General features: G+C 46.5%; 1 protein-coding gene across 1 annotated transcript in view; it reads left to right on the top strand.

Annotated features, from left to right (window-relative positions):
• LOC311321382 (low density lipoprotein receptor adapter protein 1-B) overlaps positions 1–15641 on the top strand; it is a gene marked incomplete at both ends in the record, with an annotated part of 40387 nt that overhangs the window by 11301 nt on the left and 13445 nt on the right. Inside the window, 2 exons of the mRNA XM_084453353.1 lie at positions 10893–11035; positions 13066–13178. Of these exons, the coding sequence (XP_084309479.1) occupies positions 10893–11035; positions 13066–13178 (256 nt within the window). The remainder of the gene's footprint in view (positions 1–10892; positions 11036–13065; positions 13179–15641) is intronic.

Genomic DNA, 15641 nt, shown 5'->3' with positions numbered 1-15641 from the left:
ATGAAATGCGCTATACAAATAAAGCTTTGATTGATTGATTGATTTGATAAACGTTAGTCAGCAGACCAGCATGCTGTGTCATAAAAACCTGCTTAAGAAATAATGACGCTGAGTTTTAAGCTGGAACAACTACATGTTGAGGGAACCAGGACTACTTTTATTTTTAGAATGCTCTGTCGACCCAACATCAAATTATAATAATTATTTATTTATTAATTATTAATTGCTGTAGCAGAGCCAAACGGCAGTCTACACAGGGTTTTCACAGAGGATCACTTGGCCTATTCCTCTTGATTTGATCATAGCAATATAGCACTATTTAAATTGGTGATTAATCATGACTAATGATTAATTATTCTAGACTTGTGATTGATCATGATTAATCACAAGTTTAAAATACTAGTATTTACTTGTATTTTTTGGGGGAGCTAAAACAAAATAAATACATTTAAAAAAGCATCCAAAGAACAGCTGTAAGTACTGTATGCCCATCAGTCATAAGCCAGGATGGACCTGGCCTGGTTTTGACTCAACTTGCTTCAGTGGAAAGACAGTAGTACATCACTGCAATACAGTGTGTGAAGACAACTTCTGTTTTATCTAAACTTCCATCTGGATGCTCTTCAAACAACATTTGTTGCTAAGCACCCCAGGGGATGTCTCCTCAGTCATGGTGTTATCTGAGCGAGCGTTTACGCAAGTGTTTACCTGGTTGAATTAGCTACTGAAAGGCGTGTGAAACGGTTGTGGCTATAGGTTAGGGTTCCCCTTAGTGTTAACCCTACTGTAACTCACAGCTACAGCCTGTGTAGACGGCTAGTTCCCATAAATGCAGGGATCGGTCAAACCCTAACCCTAACCCCAACCATAACCTTAACCCACCTAAACCTAACCTTAAATGGCCTCTGCGTTTATGGGAACTAGCCTTCATATAGATAACTTATCTGCGTCTCGCATGCATTTGAGTAATTCAGCCAGGTAAACTTTCGTGTTTGGAATTATGGTAGAAAGTTGGGTAAAAATGTTCTAATATGATAATTATCATTTTATTTTTTTTCATGTTATTTCCAGATTAATTGTGAGCGTTAACATGTTAATGTTGACGGTCCTTTAAATATTTAAAATCCTACGGATCTTACACACTGCAGCCTTAGATGTCATGCCCATTCAGGTCTGGGGACTCTGCAGGCATGGCCATATGGGGTGTGCTGAGAGACCTGTTTCATTATTCAGGAGATCCACTTTCACGGGACATGGAACCTTTGCCTGGCCCTTGGAAGGTTTCAAGCAGATCCTCTGTTTTCTAGATTTGAGCAATTGCCTGAGAAACAATTCGCTGCCAAGTCTTTCTCTCTGAGTGTGTTTACTTGCACGCTGTGTTAATGGAGCCTGGTTTATTGTGTCTCTAAGAGCAGAGGAGACTCAGTCTGGGATTCATAGACTTCCTCCACTCGCCTAATCAAAGAGGGTTTTAAAAGGAGAAGCGAACGTGGGTTTAACAAAGTCTTTCTTTATTAAATGGACACAATTGAACACACAGTAGGCGAAGATTTAACTGTCTTGTACCACTCGGTGAACAATTGCTCCTTGTCAGCACGCGCACACACACGCACACACACGCGCACACACACACACACACACACACACACACACACACACACACAGGCAGCAGATCCATAGCCGTAAACGGGGACAGTATTTACATTTTCCTCCTTTATCAGCACCGACTAATCGTTCCTTTTGTGAAGTAAGGGGGTCTCGTGACCTGCACACCCCTTTCTTATCAACACTGGCACCCTGAGTGGGGAAGGACGTGATAAACGGCTTTAACTGTGACAGGAAGTGATAAACGCTTTCAACCGTGACCTTTGCGTTAATGTTCGTCCCTTCTGTCGCTGGACCCTAATCAGGGAGACCACATTTACTGCTGACATTTAGTGGACGTGGATGTGGAAATAACGCTCTTTTTCTTAGTTTTGTAATGTGGGTGTCGATATGTTATGGTGTAAAGGAGAGTAAAGTACTGGATTTGTTGTTGTTGTGTGTAGTACAAACTGAAGTTGTCTGCCACATTTGTGTTGTGTTAATGTACTGTCGTCGCAGCAGGCTACAGGAAGTTGAAAAAAGGGATGTCATATAATTTTTTTTATTGCATAAAGTACACATACAAAATGGGTGTAATCCAGCGCTAGTCATGCTCTAACAGCCCCTAATGTGTTTACATTGTGATTCACAGCTTCTCTTTTAAGAGAGACATTTTAAACAACCTACAGCAAACATGAACATTATTTTACTGTCCCCGAGGAAGAGGCGCCTACGGTTAGAATGAGTGCAGTCGAGCGGGTGCAAAGTTCAACTGTCTGCGCCGGCAGGAGGAAATGCAAGACCATGCCTCACTGAAACCATTCAGGATCTGTTGGTTAGCCATGTACACTGCTCAAAGAAATGAAGGGAACGTCAATCATCAATCATCATGGCGGATCTCCATGAACTAAATAACCAAGTAGAAAATCTATATTGATTACATTGTGCAATTCGCCGAGAACAAAATGACGGTCAATGGAAACCAAAATCTTTAACCCATTGAGAGCTGGATGTGATTAAGTGTGAGGAAGTGTTCCCTTCATTTTTTTTTAGCAGTATATATGGTTCACACATACTAGGAATTTGACTAGGATTAAGAGGGGGGCATACACTGTTACAGACAATATATGACAGGGTGCAGGACAGGATAGTGCTAAGACATGACAGTGCAAAACAGTACAAATACAGTACAATGTACAAATTACGATAAATCAATGAGTCTGTCCAGCGGGTGTTCAGTTAAGACTGTGACATCTTACATTTGACACTTTATTCGAATATAACAATAGTGTAGGAAGAGGAAGGAGAATACACCAACCTGGAATGGTATTGGCGAAAGGACGAAGCAACACCTGAATGAGAAGTTATCTTTATTAATATTGTTTCTCATTCATGATCTGCAAGTGGAAGTGTAGCCTATGTAGAAACAGGAGGAGCTGTATTCATCATGGAGGTCGCTGGGTCCAGAGAGTGCAGTAATTCAGTCAATTCCGGTGTGCTACTTTTTAAAGAGCGCCCATAAATCAAACGCATCTGGAGATTTTCATCTGTGTGATTGGTGTACAGTATGCCTTACAGTCTCGCTAACGATGTCGTTTCATATCGGCCGTTCTCAGGTCTCGGCGGCAGAGTTTGCTCTCGAGAGCAGTGAGGTAAGACGGTTTCGTCTCTCTGGAAGAGCCTCTGCTTGAATTCCTCTAATTAGTAATTCGTTTATCCCATGCTGGGTGTCGGAAGTGGAGTCAAGGCATGTATTTGCATAATGAATGCATCCAATGGCAATTAGCGGTCAACACCTAGCAGGAAGTGCTTTTGATCTTATCTGTTTTCCCTTAAAGGAATGGTTCTCATTAGTTACTAGTATCATTCTTCTGTATGTTTGTGGACGTTTTTCCTTGTGTTTATTTAAATAAGTTTAATTCATAATCTGTTTACCCAGAAGCTCTCGCTGCGACAAGAACCTCTGGGAACAAGCTATGATATTCGTGGACACCAATAAAGATCCGATGTGACTGTATCGGATGCTGATTGGCCCGTGCAGATAGCGGGCTGTGTGGAGAGGCTGATTTGGCCTCTGATTGGTCACTGACCGCACATTTCCACTTAAAGTATCGCTAACGAGTCCTGCACTCTAGCGAGCTGTCTGTAGCATATCTGCCACACAAGGTGCGATTTACTTGGACTTAATTCCACTTTAACTCTCACTTCACTGAGGCTTTTATTACACAAACGTCAAGGTGTATTACCTAAATTTGATTCAGTCCCGACTATACGCTCTCGATGAAATAATGTTCAAATGCAGCTGGATTTGAAAGGTAATGTGCCGTCTCTGCCCCTCTGCCTATGTTTTGAAGCTTGACTCCAGACTAAGTTAATTACAATCAGTGAGACAGTCCAGAGTCAGCTGTCTTTCTCTTGTCTGTTAGCCGTTAGCCAGGTAAGCTCAAATCCGAAGGGGCTGCAAACAAGCTTATCGACAGTTTGCTAGCATCGCCTGTCCCTGATTACCCCGCATGCTGTAATGTGCCTTGTCAGGTGTGGGCTGCCAAGTCATTATGAAAACCCCCTTTTTCAAAAATGCATGTCACCATCCAAGAATCGTTCTCCCCCGGGGGCACACATGGGGAAAGGGAGCCACTGAATTATGTAGGAGCTCGTTTCACTTTGCAGTCGCTCCCTCCATTTGCCCGCATGTTTATACCAGATAAACTCCAGTGACGGTTGCAACCCCCAGCAGACAGGCCGTCTGAAGTGAAAGCAGCTAATGGAAATTCTTGGTGAATAAGCGGGGTAAGTTTGAAAGTGACTCCCATTTCCACACTGGCCCAACACTCCAGGGCCCGTCCTAATACTCTATCCATGCAGCTGAATAAGTTTAGCGCTGGATGAAATGTTTTCCTTGACGGGACTCCTGATGTGAGCTTGTAAGACAAAGTGACCACAGCAGTAGATGCTTTGATAGGCCTGCATTGGCCAAATTGTGTTGGTTTGTTTGGATTAAACGTCGAGATCTAATCTCGTTTTCCTTCTGGGCATTTTGATTGGCTCTCAGATCGTGGCGTCCATTTTGTTGATAGCAGCTGGTTGTCATGGCTCACCAGTGCAGGCAGGAAACGGAGGGATCAGACGGATGTGTATACTGTTTGATGTAATGTTGTTAGACCTGATTGTGTGTTTGTGATGTGTATTGTCTTTGTGTTTTTTGCTGTTTGATGTAATGTTTGTCCTGTACATATTTGTATGAGGGGTAGGTAAGGGTCTAGAATGGGTTTTAGTCATGAGTATAGTACTTTGCTCTATACACATGCTATATGTTCATTTGTATTATGTTAATCTGTATTGTCATATGTTCTTTGTACATTATCATTGGAAAATCTATACAAATATTTAAAAAAGAAAACAGACTGATCAAACAATGTAGAAGAGAGAGAAAAAGATTTGGAGATGGTGTTTTGGAGCTAAACAAACAAACGAAAAGACAATGTTACCCAACAAGTTTTTAATCTTCGATTGAAGACGGTTAGCCAGATGAGCTGTATGCTTCGCCACGCGTTTCTCCCTGGCGAGACGTTGAAGCTCTGCCCGGCGTTATCATTCCCCCCTGATAACGGACACACACGATCGCCCACAGCTTTAAACCTTAACCTTAACCCTCTACTTTCGAGCTCGTATCAAGATGACGGGTCATCTCATCCGGCGATTGCTCTCTTCATAAGGGACGCTCCAGCCGTAGTAGGCCTATACCATTTACAGTGACATCAGCATGACACACACAGGGTTTTTCCTGGCTCTGAATGGGTCTTTGGGGAGTGATGCGGACGCCATCTTTGATATTCTTCGCTGTCTGAGCTCACGTTTCACAATCGTGGGAAATCGATCATATGGATCGATCCAATGGATATGAAGCCAAAATGTTAAAGATACTAATAACCTGTCTATTAATTATCTCGATTACTACTAGTGGTCCAAACCATGGACAGTGCAAGAAAGAGGGATGGGCTGCACTTGAAAAAACAAGCACATTTGGAGAGGATTTGAATTGCTGTTTTTATTCTAAATTTTTTTGCATTTTGGCACTAGTGATTTTCCTTTGGCTCTGGCTAAAATCTCTTTTTTTGGGGGGGGGGGGGGGCAAAAAATCCTCTATGCAGGAAAAACCCTGCGTACGGTACCAGCTACTGTAATCACAGTACTGCATACCGTACACTGCAAGTCGGCCGATGGCACGGTACACCAACTGCACTCTTCTGCAGGCCAAGTTTTCCTAAATTGACTCGTTGCTGTCGTGTTGGGACATTTTCCATGACTTCCTTCCTTCCACGTCAACCTTCTACGCCGCGAGGACCCCAGAGTGAAGACGAGCATTTCCAGAGGGGAGGATTGAACGGGAGGCCGCAGCGTCCCAGCGCGCTTCCTGGTTGGTTTGTTCTGGCACCTGGCCAAGGTGTTCTGTAACGTGATTAACCACCGCCAGTCGTCCTCTGATGATCGTCACGGTTGCCTGGCAACCTCTGCGGATTCCGTGACGGCGCCTCTGTATCCTGTCGGCGGCGGCGGCGTCCCGGCGGTTTTGTGAGCGGCGCTCGGCTGCGTTGAGGCTGCGCGCCCCTTCAGATGTCAGCCTCCCGGGTGGGCCGCTCAGATACCGCACGCTGTAATCCTCAACTCTAAGGGCTGCATTGTAATCCTGATCTCTCTCTCACTCTCTCTCTCACACACACACACTCTTTCACTCACTGACTGACTCTCGCTCACACACACACACACACAGTATAGTGTACTATCTAAGTGTCACCGTCACCTGAAGTACTGTAGAAGAGCCATGGATGAGCACAGAAAGAGAGGGTGTGCAGAGGAGAGATAACAGGCCAGGTGAGAGAGGAAGAGGAGTCTGGGGGAATGTGATTGAATGGAAGAGAGGCAGGCAGGCAGGCAGGGCCGGCCCAAGGTTTTTGGGGGCCCTAAACAAAAACGGGCTGAAAACCATGTTGGGGGTTATGCACGTATATTGTATATCTCTATAGAGTTCTTCGATCTCAAGATTCTTTACCTGGTTAAATAAAGGTTAAATAAAAACTAAAAAATTCTCCAAAAATAGCAAGGATTGCTAAGGAAAAGTGGGGGGTCCGGGGTTCAAAGACTGTTTCAAAGATTCTGTTGACTTTTAAAGAATGAAAATAAAATAATACGTACACTATAACAGCATTTTTATGTTAAATACTTCGTTTTAAGAATCTCAGGACAGAACACAGAATAAATCACCCCTCCTTGTCCGTTCTGCCGTAGCCAACCCCTCCAGGCAGAATCAGGAAACCGGCCACCCCCCCCCACCCACCCCCCATTCCAACGCACCATCTACCCCTCATGTCCTATATTCGTTCTGTCAAGGTGGTGTCCTAGATTCTTATCAAACGCGTTCACTAGGACGAATGGGACCAAGGGATAAAGAGAGGATGGAGAATCAGTCGGGTTGGAAAAGCAGGCGGAAGATTCGACTCACTTTTCAGCTGCTCTTATTCAAATGGATGGTTGTTGAAACAGCAGCTGGTACCATGTCTAAGCCACTTGAGGAAGAATGCCCTATTTTCCAGTGCAGTGGACATATGGAAATATGGACATATGGAAATATGAGCAGATATTAGTAGGAAATTCTTTTTTTTTTGCTCCAGCACAAAACCTGTGACCTAATGGGCTTGGCAGTGTACATTATAGTAATTTACTGTACATTACTGCAACAGCCCCTAAAGGTATGCGTGTGTGTACGCACCTGTGCGCCTGTTTGTGTAGTTAATTACTTCTGTCGCCATGGGAAGCTAGCTGCAGCGGAATTCACCAGGGTATCATTTTTTTTATGTCGAGTGCAAATTAAATCATTAACATGTTTTAGGAACGGCCAGCTGGTGGGCGCTTCATGCAGCACAGCTCCCGGCACACACAGCCCTAGATGCCCGTTGCATTACAGCTACACTTGTAAAAGCTGCCTCCCCCAGCCACTGTGAAATGTTCACTTTATGCTCGTCGGTTATAGTTCAGCCGAGTGTCAAACTATTTTCGCTGTAAAACCTTCTCTACTCAACATGCCATGGTCCGCGTTTTATATGAACATCCTACAAGTGTGAATTTCCCCCACGGGGACAATATAGTATATAGTTTCAGTCCAAGCCAAGCTTTAGTCTAGAGCAGTTGGTGACGACCCATTTAACTGTTCTTTGCCTTGGTGTACTGTAACGGCAGTTTTATGGACAGTATGTTTTCATTATAAAGCCATCAAGCGAGCTTTAATCGTGTGCAACTCCCAACTGCCTCGGCGCAATCGTGCCGCTCTGCATTTATTGGATAAAGGTGCAAACAAGTAGCCTCCGTCTCCGGCTCCCTGGGTAATCTTGTGTCATGGTCCTTCAAATTAGTTCCCCCTACCACAACACACACACACACACACCCCAACAGACAAACAGACATCACACAAGACTGATAAAATACTGTGCCCTCCTCAAAAACTCATCCTTTTCATGTGGCGTCCTTCCGTTTGGTTAAACACCTTCAAATCCAATTAGTTTCCCTCCACCCTCTCCTGCCATCCTCGCCCAAAAAGCTTCATGAAATATTGAAGCGTTTCTCTTTTTTTTGTGTTGCGGTGGTGGTGGTGGTGGGGGGGTTCTGTTTGAAAGCCAGGAGCATCAACGCTAAGCTGTTTAATAATTCATGTGTGCAGCCTGGAGAAGCCATGATACGGTCCCCGGCCATTTAGAGAAAGCGCTGCAGAACTTAACGCCGGCTTTCAGAGACTGAGGGAAGCTCTCCGTCGACCTGCGGTTGTTTCAGCGCCGTCGGCACTTCTGACCGGCTAGAAAGGAACGTCCCACCACACTGCGGGTTCTGGGCAGATTAAGGTTTATGGGAGAGGATTTGGGTTCGATAGCCGAGTCCTAGGAGTTGAGACATTGGTTCGGCTTTGGTTATTTGGTTGGTTTAGCACACTGATGTCTCTTTGAAGTGGAATCTGCTGTCTGGTACACAGGCTAACATCATCATCATTAGTAGAGGGTTGTCACTTTTCCACCGATGACGATCACAGATTTTCCTTAGCCCTAGAAGATGACATCTGATAACCTTTCACCGCGTGTACGGCCTCAGCCACTGCATGTAAGGAAGGACCAGTGGTGTGGTGGAGGGTATATGGAGTATACCACTTCTTTATCCATAGACCCAAAGTATACCACTTCTTTATCCATAGACCCAAAGTATACCCACGTCTTTAAACACCACTAATGTAAAAACTGTACTATTTCTGCTGCAGTATACCCACTTCTTTAGTCAGTGTATACACTTCTTTACTCACCACTACACACCTGGGAAGGACCTTCAGAAAATTCTATTGTCGCCCTGACCAAAAAATCCACCCTTACTGGAACGAGCATCAAAAATGGTGATTAACTGTCACTATCTGCATGAAATATAACACTTCAAAAGAAACATCATCTGCGCTAAATCTCTCTGAAGTTATTCCCCATCAGATTATATTAATACAGCCGGGCGAACGAGTCACGGCTAGCTATCAGAAGGCAGATAGGGCGGGAACAGTTCACACACGTGCCTCAGGTCATAATGTGAATCGTGCATTTAGTCACAGACAGAAAACTTAATTAAAATAAGTAAAATATGACTTATTACCATGATTTCGGCCAGCGCATATTATTTTCGATCTTTAATCCTCTACAGTCTCTCATTTGGGGCGGCCATTTTGTCAGAGCAGAGAGGGAGTGAATAATTCAGCGGTGTGGACGAGGCGCGAGGGAGAGGCGCTCTCTCTCTGTTCTACGCCCAAACAGCTGGTCGTGTCCTCGCGCCGACAGATGGCCCGGCCTGCGTGAAGCGCTCGCTAGGCGACGTTACACCCCGGCAGAATGTTGGACACTCATACTCTCTCTTCTCCTCGTCCTCATCCGCCTTCTCCTTCATTCTACCCCTGAGCGTTTTTCATTTCACTCAGTCTGTCTCCCGTGATGCTGACGAAGGCTGCAGTTGTCGAGTTAAAATGACCCTTCCAAGCTTTCTAGATGGTGTTTGTTGTTGGCAATGTGTCTCGCTTGCCAGTTATTCGACTGGTTGGTTTATTTACTGAGTAGAACGACCATGTTAACCGTTAATAGCTTAAGACTTCTGACAACATGGTGTCTTTGAGCCACTGTTCGAAAGCCGAGTTGTTTTCACTATCATTGATGTACCGTAACACAACAGCAACGCAGGTCCATTGGAACACTGCTTGCTAGTATCTAAAACGCATCGGGCGGCCGGAAATAAGCTCTCTGTGGCGCAACAAAGCGAGCGTTAGTTTCCGACATGTTTGTACAGTTATCTGTCCCTACACAGATAAACGCGCTAAGGAGCCCGCCGGCGCCGGGCTGTGTAGCCCGGATCCTTGGCACATCGGTCCTGCCCCGTCGCTCCTCCGCGGGGTTCTGTCCCGGGTCCAGGTGCCACGGAGGGATATTTTAAGCTCTCGGCGTGACACAGTTTACCCAGCATCCCCCGGTCTTCGGGCCGGGGGGGGGGGCGGCTCTGCCCCACCTAGAGGGAGAGCTGCGTGACATATTGGGGCAATGTGTCTTTCCGCTGCTTCTCTTTCCGCTGTGTGTGTGTGTGGTGTCCATCTATACCATGATCGTGTAATGTCAGGTAGTTTAGTGAAATCCACTTACTTGAAACTGGAAACTTGAGGGCAGCGGCAAAGCACATGCAAATGAGACACAAAATGGCATCCAATCCACAAAGCACACGCCAAGGGTGAAGAGTATTGCAAACTGCCCCGATAAGCAAATAGCTTCACGGCTGCGCCAGTCTCATTTGAATGTATGTATTAGGCAACTCCATGCAAAATTGCCCCCAATAAGCCTTGCGTCTGATCCACAAAGACCATGAGCTAACTGCCACACGCGGTTAGAGAGGCGCAAATACCGCTTTTGAAAAGCTGGTTTTAACTGCAGCAGTCAGCAAAACATATAAGGGGCTGACATGCCGAGCTCTCCAGGGATCGTGGCAACAGTTATTGTAGCCAGACGAGGCACCGTCATGCCAGGCGTGCGCAAGAACGCGTACATGGCTAATTGCAATCATGGGCGCAAAATGCACACAGGTGGCAAATTTGTGTTCCTGTCTAAGAGCTCCCCGGTTCGTGGTCAAACTAGTATTCGGGCAAACGATTTACACTAAAACAATCTCCCTAAAACGTACAGCCAACTGCACTTCCCTGCCCCCGTCCAATCACGTAATCTGACCATGTCCTGATTTGCCTTCCTCTGTCCAATCAGAGCTGCCGGAGAACTGGACGGACACCAAGGAGACGCTGCTGGAGGGGATGGCGTTCCACGTCAAGTACCTGGGCATGACGCTGGTCAGCCAACCCAAAGGGGAGGACATGGCCGCCGCCGCCATCCGGAGGATCGTCACCACGGTGAGTGGGGCCGGTCACCGTGCCGACACGGTTTCGAGGCAGCCTATTGGTTCGGCGCCTCGCTGCAGATACACGGCGGCCATAACTGTTGAAATGATGTAGCCCTGCACAAACGAGAAAACGAGAGGAGTGACATTGAAGAGGTAGTCGTTGAATCGCGCGTCCTTGAATCGCCGTGACTTTAAATCCTCGTTGTGTGTCGCTTGTATCTCCGTGGGAGCCGTTCCATGTTGGCGCCAAGGTCGGTTTGGTCACAGGGAAACATCGTTAATCCTGGATTACCTACCAGAAGCGCTGGTGTGGCTGTCTAAGCATCGATACTGTTTACTCAGCGACCCCTGCACCCCACAGGTGCGGGCGTGCGATTTGAGAGAACCATCAGGTTCACACGGCTGCTTTGTAAAGCTGCAATGGGGCTGTTTTGTCGACGGCCTCCCCGTTGGTACAAAGACGAGACGCAACCACGCAACCTTTCTCTTTTGACCCCTTCGTCAAACACGAACGCACGCATGCACACACATTTCATATCTCACTCAAAATTCTCTCTCTCTCTCTCTCTCTCTGTCTCTCAAACATATACACACATACACACACACACACAAACACACACACACACAGTCCATTCATCGCACACCACTAGCAATGGGATTCCACTTTATTAATCTGTCTGAATGGATGGCGTCTCTGCAGAGAATAGGCCCAGTGTCTAATAATAAAAACCCTCGCTCCTCAATTAGAGACCCAAGTGAACCTGGCAGTGAGATTAAGATTCTATTGATTTACTGCAGGCGATGGGGGGAGGGGGGGGGGGCGGGCAGTTGTTGTCTACCCAGTTCCCTAGGAAACTGTGCAAGTGGAATAGGATTATGGGATATATTTGGTAGTTTCCTTTATGTTCCGTTTTATCCTATTCCTTCACACAAAACCCGGCGCCTAGAGGAGCAGTTGGCGTGACAGAAAACGACAGATCGGCTTCTGCCTCCCGGCATGGCACTGTTAGCAAGTCAGCGTGAAGATGCACCAGTCCCACTCAGAGAGCCCTGCACAGTCCAGAGAGTCTCTCTCTCTCTCTCTCTCTCTCTCTGTCCTCATAGCAGTACTGTCGTACCCATGTTGCTCCACTGCTACTGTCTCCTGGGCATGAAGTCCCCCGCACCAGTAAGAAGTGGCACCATTCTCGTTGTCCTTGAGAAACCCTCTTTTCTTTTTTTGTTCTTTTTTGAAATGATGCCCATTCCTCTCCTCTCCACTATTCTGCTCTCCTCTTCTCTCTTTATCTCTCCTCTTCTCTCCTCTCCTCTCCTCTCCCCTCTCCTCCTCTCTCCTCTCCTCTCCTCTCCTCTCCTCTCCTCTCCTCTCCTCTCCTCTCCTCTCCTCTCCTCTCCTCTCCTCTCCTCTCCTCTCCTCTCCTCTCCTCTCCTCTCCCCTCCCATCTCCTCTTTTCTCAGCCACTATCATGAAAAGTCACTACCTCTGTCGCTCCTTCTCAGACTCAGAAACTACTGGACACTGACCAATAAAAATGGACCTCACATTTTATTATCCAATGACAAAATGTCAACCTGACAGTTGTATCCTGCGGAATAGCTTAACAGCCATGTGGGATCATGTGTGAATGCCAGTGGGCACGCTGACTCAGCACTCAGCACTTTTCCGTGTTCCAGCTGGGGCCTCGTGGACGGAAGTGTAGGGGGAGGTCGCGCTCTGCCAGGCCGACCTCCAGAGCTCATTCTGGGCTTCACGCCTCAGCTTCTTCCCCCCCCTTCTGTCCTCTCAGAGGCCCTGTTCCCTCCCTGGGGTGAGACACCTAACTTAGGCCTGTTCTATTTGGCTTCTTTTTCTCTTTTGAGCTAGGTGCTTTTTTACTATAGTATTTAATTGTTTGTGTGTGTGTGTGTGTGTGTCACGCGCGCGCCTGTGCATGTGTTTGTGTGTGTGTGACATGGACAGTTTTTACTATGGTATTTCATTGTGTGTGTGTGTGTGTGTGTGTGTGTGTGTGTGTGTGTGTGTGTGTGTGTGTGTGACAGGCCCGAGCCAGTGCCAAGAAGTTCCGTAAAGTCACCCTGACCATCTCCCCCAAAGGAATCATCATCACGGACACAGAGACCACGGACCTCATGGAGAATGTCTCCATTTACAGGTAAATGATGACCTCACGCAGGTTAACAATGACCTCACATAGGTAAATAATGGCCTCACACAGGTTAACGAAGACCTCACATGTAGGGCTGTAACGATTAAAAATTTTGCTAGATTGTCTCAGAAGTAATAGCGATAAATAACATAATTGACATAAGTGACTTTTAATGATTTGTTTTCTTTTTTTAGTGGGGTGCGCTTGCAAAGCATGCCGTGGTGGGAGGTTTCTAGGTACCAGAAGGGTTCTTGAGTGTTTTATATGTTAAAAACATACAGGGGAACTACAGTAGGCCTGTTCTTGCTACGGACGTGTTTTTTTAACACTTCAAAAAAGGCCAATCATTTGAGTGAGTGAGGACTGTGAGAGAGAGAGAGAGAGAGAGTGAGTGAATGAGAGAATGAGGGATAGAGAGAGGAGTGAGAGAATGAGGGATAGAGAGAGGAGTGAGAGAAAGAGAGTGAGAGAAAGAGAGTGAGAGTGAGTGAGTGAGTGAGTGACAGAGTGAGTGAGCGAGCGAGCGATAACCTGATCAGAGAGGAGGGTTGAGTCCCAGCTCCCAGACCAGAGCCTCTGGTTTGGTTTAGGTACTTTAGGTACGTTAGCTTCGTTAGTGAACTATCTTGCTTCATCATACACAACAGCCACTGTCTGGAAGTGCAACCTTATGAAATTGTACACTGCTAGTGCTCGGTCTAAACATTAGCAACAACAAAAAAAAGAAGCTCGTTTAACCTTATAGATCTCCTAGATGAACGCATCTGAATCATAGAGACATCTCATTATAAGGCTCATTACCAAGAAGATGCATCCAATGAGTGGATGGCTCCCTGTAGCAGTTTAAGACTCTGCTAGCCTACAGGATAATGAAAAGAACAGCTCCTTCCTGCCTCCAGGCCATGGTCAAGCCCTACTACCCCTGCCTGACCACTTGGCTCTGCTGCCTCCGTGCGATTGGTTGCCCCGTCGCCGTGAGGCCCCTGCGGCCAATCGGCTCTGTCCTAGCCCCGCAGTGGTGGAACGAACTTCCTACTGACACCAGGACAGTGGACTCGCTGCCCATCTTTCACCACAGGCTCAACTCACCACATCAAGAAGTACTACCCAGACCCTCTTAGCAGCTATTGTATTTGTATTTAGCTGTTCTTGCGCTGTAACTGTAGCACTATAGGTTAAGCTCTCAGATGCTTGTTTAGAAAGTAGATGCACTCATGAGTTCTGGCCGGTAGTAGTACACTTGACTCCCTACGTTAAATGTCCTTATTGTAAGTCGCTTTAGATAAAAGCGTCTGCTAAACGACTGCATTGTCTGAAACTGAACTGAGTTGTGTCTTTGTCTTGTGAGCCGTGATGTCCGCTCCTGTTATACTCCTCGTACAGTATATCTTTATCTAGGTCACATCCTGCTCCGTCGTGACTTTCTCTCCTCGGCGTGATGAAACCGCTCGGCGCCTCTTACAAACTGGGTCTCTCGTTCGGCCCACTCACCCGGGAAGCGATCGGGAGAGGACATTTGTAGATGGCTCAAAGGCTTTTCTTCAAAGGGAATTTAATAAAACCACAGCCTCTGTCACGCTCTCACACAGTCCAGTAGATGTTTTATGTATACTACAGTAAGTACACGGTCCAGTAGATGTTCTGTATGTCTACTACAGTAAGTACACAGTCCAGTAGATGTTCTGTATTTCAAATAAGTACTCCCCCACAGTCCAGTAGATGCTCTCTGTCTACTTAGTAGACACTCCAATAGATGTTGTGTATGTCTACTAAGTACTCCTCCACAGTCCAGTATGTTCTATATGTGTACTATATAATATATAAATACACAGTCCAGTAGATGTTCTGTATGTCTACTAAGTACTCCTCCACAGTCCAGTATGTTCTATATGTGTACTAAGTACACAGTCCAGTAGATGTTGGGTATGTCTACTAAGTTCTCCCTCTGTGGTTCTGGGCTAGGGTTCCCCCTGTGTACCCTCCTGCCAAGCACTCATGTAGATGAGTGTGTATGTCGCGCTGTGTTTGGCAGGCCCTCCAAACTGCAATATAGGCCGTGTGCGTGCGTGCGTGTGTGTGTGTGCGTGCGGTTAGGGGTTTAGATCCACTTGGACTTAGCAGGCACTGAGGCATATCTTATCTGCTTAGCCTGGGGTGTGCGTCTGTGTGGGGGTGTGTGTGCGCGCTCACGTGTGCATGTGGGTTTGTGTGTGTGTAAAGCCCCACTGTCCGACTGATCCACCTTATCGGCTGTAGCAGACCACGGTCCGGGGAATCACCCTCCCTTTCATCCTCCTTTTGTCCCGGGAGGAATCTCTCCATCCCCGTCATAACCAGCTGGGCTCTGATCACACATCAATGCCCAGTGCTAATTGCCCACTTGAAAGCTGCTACCGCCATCCTATAGTGGGGCCTCTGGGAGCCATTGTGGGGCCATGGAGTGTTGATTAAGGATCGATTTTACATCCT

This window comes from Borostomias antarcticus (genome assembly GCF_949987555.1).
Source record: "Borostomias antarcticus genome assembly, chromosome: 19".
Lineage (NCBI taxonomy): Eukaryota > Metazoa > Chordata > Actinopteri > Stomiiformes > Stomiidae > Borostomias > Borostomias antarcticus.
The sequence above is the reverse complement of the archived record's forward strand: the minus strand, read 5'-3'. Positions and strand labels throughout refer to the sequence as shown.